At 46.1% G+C, this 5,979-nt stretch overlaps 1 protein-coding gene across 1 annotated transcript in view; it reads right to left on the minus strand.

Moving 5' to 3' along the window:
• Window positions 1-3,517: 3,517 nt before the first annotated feature.
• Window positions 3,518-5,979, minus strand: part of RHOH (ras homolog family member H) — a 17,989-nt gene continuing 15,527 nt past the window's right edge. Inside the window, exon 4 of the mRNA XM_035896772.1 lies at window positions 3,518-5,938. Coding sequence (XP_035752665.1) covers window positions 5,793-5,938 — 146 coding nt within the window. The 3' untranslated portion in view covers window positions 3,518-5,792. The remainder of the gene's footprint in view (window positions 5,939-5,979) is intronic.

A 5,979-nucleotide genomic window follows, 5' to 3' on the forward strand; every position in this document is an offset into this window, starting at 1 on the left:
CGGGTCTCGGCACGAGAGTCGCCCCGGGTCACCTTGGGTCCTCCGAGGCACGGCCAGGAGCTGCTGGGGCACCCGTGGGAGCCGGCGCTCACCGGAGGCTTCTTGGAAACGCTGCAGATGCAGGCAAGCGAGCACCTCACGCCGTGCGGAGGCATCGGTCGTCGTTTCCTTCCTCTTTTCCAGAGACAGAAGCAACCACCGCCACACACAGGCCTGTGCCCTTCTACTCCGCCCCTGCATGAATCATACCGATGGCTGCCCAAGGTGAGAGGAGTAATGACAGAAATCCCCGCTGCCAGCCCCACGCAGGGCGGTTGTGAAAGACCTGAGACAGGCACGTTGCTCATTCACTTCTTCATAACCAGAAAAGGCAGCAATAGTGATTATTTTGCTTGCTGATAACTAATTCATGGCACACGCGAGGCTGGAGGCCAGCTCCCCACGCTCAGGAAGGGATGTGCCACAGGGCAAGGATCAGTGCTTTTGAGATCCAACCCCCACCGCCCCAAAACTCAGTGGCTGGAGCCCAACAAAATTGAGATCCACCCGCCGGCCCATGCTATGAGTATGACAGCGCCTGCAGAAACCAGGCCTGGGTAAGGACTTACAGAGACACTGATTTTAGAAATGGCACACAAAATAAATCTGTCACTTCAAGGGCCGGCTGTGTTTGCAGAGTCGGGCAATTGCCTGTGATGCCTGGTAAGGGGGAAGCCCTGAGAGGCATCGCTTCTGTCCTGCTTAAAACCCGTCTCCCTCGGGCTGCCTGGGCAGGACTGCCTGCTGGCGATGGAGTCCTCCTGCCTCCCAAGCAAGACGGACCACGCTGGCCTATGGCTGCCGCATGGTCACGCCGCGATGGAGGGAGAGGTCCAGGGCAGGGGAAAGACCACCGTAACTCTAGTCAAGCAGTTACGGCAATATAAACACCCAGGTATGCACAAAGGCTGTTTTCTCCCTGAATGCTTGTTTTCAACAGCTGGCCGCTCAGAGCACGCCGTGAAGGGCACGCAGGGGAACTAGGACAGGTACACAGTGATAGCTGGTCAGGATTTTTTGTTCTTACAGCTGTGAAGGAAATCTCTGAGACATGAAATATGTTTCTGCACATCCAGAGACAAAAAAGTTCGTTACTGTCGTTTCTAACAAGGGAGTTTGGCTAACCTGACTGTGCTCATATCTGGCTTTTTTCAAAGGCTGAACTGACTTTTAATTAAGTCAAGGTAGTTAACTTGCTCACAAAGGCAAGGACGGACAAGCCGTTATCATGTTCTGAAATGAAGCTTTTTAATCTTTGTATATTAACCTGAGCCCTACGTAGCAGAGGCATTAGGAGAGAGTGCTAAGAGACATGAATTGTCCCATTTATTATGCTCATATCTGGCTTTTTTCAGAGGCTGAACTGACTTTTAATTAAGTCAAGGTAGTTAACTTGCTCACAAAGGCAAGGACGGACAAGCCGTTATCATGTTCTGAAATGAAGCTTTTTAATCTTTGTATATTAACCTGAGCCCTACGTAGCAGAGGCATTAGGAGAGAGTGCTAAGAGACATGAATTGTCCCATTTATTTGGAATTATTTTAATGGCTGTATTCACTCGAATGCAATAGTAATACAGGAAAGGCTGAGATGTCAGAGTGCCAACGTTTCTTTTTTCTTCGTGTCTGAACCCTGTGGTGATTTATCTCATTGTGGTGCCATGCATAAAAAGACTGCTCTACGTGCATTTTCTTTATCAATAGAGGCATTAGCTAGTATGTGTTCAGACACCTTAGCAATTGCAGAGTACCCACAAGAATGACATAAAAATATTCAGAAACTGCTAATTGCAAATATCAGGCAAAACAGTATCAATTATATCTAACAAGCTTGACTAATTTTCCCTTTTATATTGTATGCTACAGACCAAGTAAGTATTAAAAGGCTGGGAAATCTGTATTTAAAATAATGTAAGATGTGCTCACCACATTTTGCAAATTACTAAACGAGAATGCTTCTTTTTTTTCTGCTAAAAGAACAGTTTCTGAGTTAAAACACAATTGCATACCTATTCAACTTTTTATCCGACTTGCAGAAGTTCAGCAAAAAGTTAGTGACACAAAATTACTTTTTCTGTCAAAATGAGAAGTCAGACACAGACAAAAATAACAGTGCTATTGCTGTTCTCGTTTTAAGTTCCAGGTATTTTCTCTTTTTATTTTTTTTCAACTTTTAACCTATTTTAATAGCAAGCGAAAGTAAAATTAGCAATGGAGTAGCAAACTGAAGGGGATCGGCTTGAGAAGACAGAAAGGGGACATTTGGGCATGGTCTCTTCCCTTAGCTGAACAGTTTGACCCAACTGAGGCGAGGCCACACACTGTTTCGGTCTCCCCCAGCCTGCTGTTTTTCGGAGCGAAAGAAGTTGAAAGCGAACATGTGTGCCCAGCCGTCGTTTGAATGTATTTTGAATATTAGAGCCAGGTTTTTCCCACCGAGCCGTACCCAGGGACCCTGTTGCCCAAGTAACGCTAGCAAAACCACCCTGGTGGGGTTTCACGGGAGGCCTCGGCAGCCCCTGGGTGCTCACCCCACGGGCACCACGGCTGCAGTTGTGCAAGCCCCACCCTGGTGAGCCATTCGGCTGAATCTTCTGCCGACTTCTGCTCTGGCCCGTTTTCGCTCTCAGCATTTCAGATGCCAGGCTTTTTGAGCACATCAGTTCTATAGCTCAGGGAAAGATGCGTAATTACAGCCACTAAAATATTGTGTTTCACGGTTTGTTCCCAGGGAAAAGTGCCTTTTAGCTTTGAGAGTCTGAAAATAACCAGGCTGTGAAAATTGGAACCTTTTTTCTCACATAGCACCAAACCAAAATCCCCCCCTCCCAACCTCCAATTTGATTTTAAAAATCAGCCAGCTTTTGGTGGCCCCACACTTTGCACTGGTTCTAGGATGCACAATCAAGAGTATGTCGAGCCACCTCAAAATTCCCGGTGCCTCCCATATCGTCAGCTCAGGCCTCTCAGGGAAGCCTATCCACTTTGCCTCACTGAATTGCAAGCAAACCTTGAATTCTTCATTTTGTAATACACCATAGCAAGCCTGGTGAAGCAAATAAGGATGAGATGGGATTTGCGGCTATGGTGTGATTCTGGAGTGCATCTTCATCTGGCTTTGTCTGATACAACAACTCTCTGGAGCCTTCAGGTCCCTGACTACCGGCATCCCGCGGCAGATACCACAACACAGCATCCTGGCCTAGCAGTTGCTGTTCTTCAACACATAAAAACAGCAGCGTGAACTGTTGTAAACAAGGCTTAACCCACAGAGAAAAAAGACCACTTAATAGAACACACTGGCAAAAACATGTCTCAAAAGAAGTCAAAACTAGGTATTGAATCCGTTAGTGGAGTGGGGACCAAAACAAAAATATCCACAGTTGTAACAGATTTAAGATTCACAACGTGACATTTTGTATGTGATCTTTAATGTTCAAACAGTAACAATTACTAGTTTTAAATTAGGGTTACAAAAAGTAAAACTTTCAGTGAAGAGGCATTGCAAGAGTTGAGATGTAGAAACGTATTTCTTCCAAAAGCCAAAAGGTTTCTAACCGAGGACTGCAAATACCTAGCCGCTTGTGTAACTCTGCCGTTCAGGTTTTTTTACAAACATGTCAGTTTTAGTGTTTCAGGGGGCAAAGGATTTGCAATCAGCACCTGAAGAGAAAGAGAAGTGGGAAAGAGCAGAGTACAGAAAAGATGGGCGGTGATGGGAGCCCTTGTCTTGTGTGCTCAGGTGCAGAATCTTGTAAAGATTTAAAGCTGATATGAAAACCTCACATGCGGCCAGTCTGGTTTTATGACCAGAAGCTTCCCTTACAATCAGGTTGATGAGCGGTAAATACTCACCAGCCTGCGTCCCGTGCACCGCTGTTATTCAAGGTGCTCACAGTGCAAATACTTCCTCAGCTACATCACAAGTGAGATCGTCTCTGGGATTCATAGGAGGGGAATGACTTAAGTTGGAATTTCTCTTTATAGAAAAGCTCAGAGGTAGAACAGAGTATGGAGAAGAGTACCCAACCAGTTTTTCAGGAACAAACTATAGATAGATAAGATCTGAGCTATATCTTATTTGCTTAGTAGGGTAATTCCTGAAGTCCCACCTTGGATTTGAATCAGACAAGACACTGCATCCATTCCTGTTGGAACACATGAGCTGGGGCTCGGTCATTCTCTTGGTATCCATGCAGAGAATCACCCTACTGTGCTATGTGCACCGTGCTATACGCCCCTCAAAGTTCAGTTCTGAGCTAGCTAAAGGACAGGGAAAAGAAGAATAAAAATCTTGCTGCACTAAGAAATCCCCCATCCCTCTATGGGCAGCAGAAACCTTGGGATAAGACAGATCTGCAAGTTCTGAGATGGTGCGGGGCAGGGGGGACAGGTAACGTGACAAGGAGAGGAACACCGCAACACAGGAGGACCGCACAGCAGTGCGTGTTGACCCCACTCCATCTTCCAACAGAGTTCTCTTACACACCTGAAGTTTCCACCTCCTTAGCCTGGCTTTCTGTACAGGAGGGTAATTTGGCCTGAGTAGGTACGTCAGGATTTGACTCTTAGACTTGCCAGGCTCCCCAGGATGCAAAGCCTGTTTCAGTCTTTTTTTGATACAACCCAGGCAGTTATACTTAGTATGCGAATTCAAAAAAAAAAAAAAATGTTATTTAGCAATTCTAAACATGCACATTCAACAAGGCCTTGCACTTAATTTTCTACTATAGTAGGTGACTGGTTTCACAAAAAACACTGTTTAGAAAAGAAGTGTACTAAAAATACTTTGAGAATTTTAGTGCTCATGAAAATTACCTTTCATCCCTGGAGACTGAAATCTTTTGCCTCCAGAATTACGGCAGGGACAACAGAGGTGATGATAGCACAGACTCGTCTCTGTCACCCCAACCGTATGTCTAAACCAGTCCTGACTGCAAGCCAGCCCTTCTGGGGCTGTAACTAGGTGAGGGCTAGGAAGAATCAGGTTAGTTTCCTCCTGGTTCGTCCTGTCTTTGACCATATTGCTGAGGAACAAGACTAAGATAACAAATCTCACAAAGCCACAGGATGGCTATCAAATGGCACTAAGTTTTGATCACTCCTATGCTGGACGTACTGGATTTGATCACTGTTATGCAGTGACTCGGGCATGTCTAAGAAGTGCTAGGCTTGCCTGCAGGCCATTTATCATATGGATAGGATGATTTGCTTCTGTGGTTAGCTAGAGGAAGAACTTCCAAAATGTGAAAACAAACTGTCAGGATTTTACAATAACATATGCAAGGGTCTTTTAAATAGAATACACAGTGGTCAGATTTTATACATGAAGTTCTTAAAGTAAAAACAAAACCCTCCACATGGACAGACATGTCAAGAGGTGGGGGTTGATCCAAGCAGAAGTTTGTCATTAAATAAATGTAGACAAACCAACAACTGAGGAACATCAGCAACAACAAAATCAGCACAGCTGTTCTCTGCAGATCTCCAGGCTAGCCCCGCTCCAGTCCAGGCTAACAAAGTCCAAAGACAGGTTCGTAAATAAGGGCATGTACCTGCACCTTTAATTTTTCAAGATAGTGCCCATGTGTGTTGGGGGGGAGCAGATCAGATAGAGCGCACATCTGTCTCACTAGGGGCACCTGCACTGTGGTCCTGCCAGGAGTCCTCCTTTGAGTCACCCCCCATCCTCTCTGCCGCGGTATCTTTGTAAGAAAACAGAACGAATGCGGGCAAAACCTCTGCTGACGGTCCTCAAAAGATCTTGCACTCGTTAATGGAGAAGAGCTTCCTCCTGTTCTGCCTTTTGGCTTGATTGACTGCTGTCCGCACGGCGTACTCAAACACCTGCTGCACCCCTCGGTTGCTGAGGGCAGAGCACTCCAAGTAGCCTTTGGCTCGCACGTCCTGGGCGAGCCGCTTCCCCGCTCTCGCGGTGCTT

Source organism: Egretta garzetta, unplaced genomic scaffold (assembly GCF_000687185.1).
Source record: "Egretta garzetta isolate BGI_Z169 unplaced genomic scaffold, ASM68718v1 scaffold256, whole genome shotgun sequence".
Classification (NCBI taxonomy): Eukaryota; Metazoa; Chordata; class Aves; order Pelecaniformes; family Ardeidae; genus Egretta; species Egretta garzetta.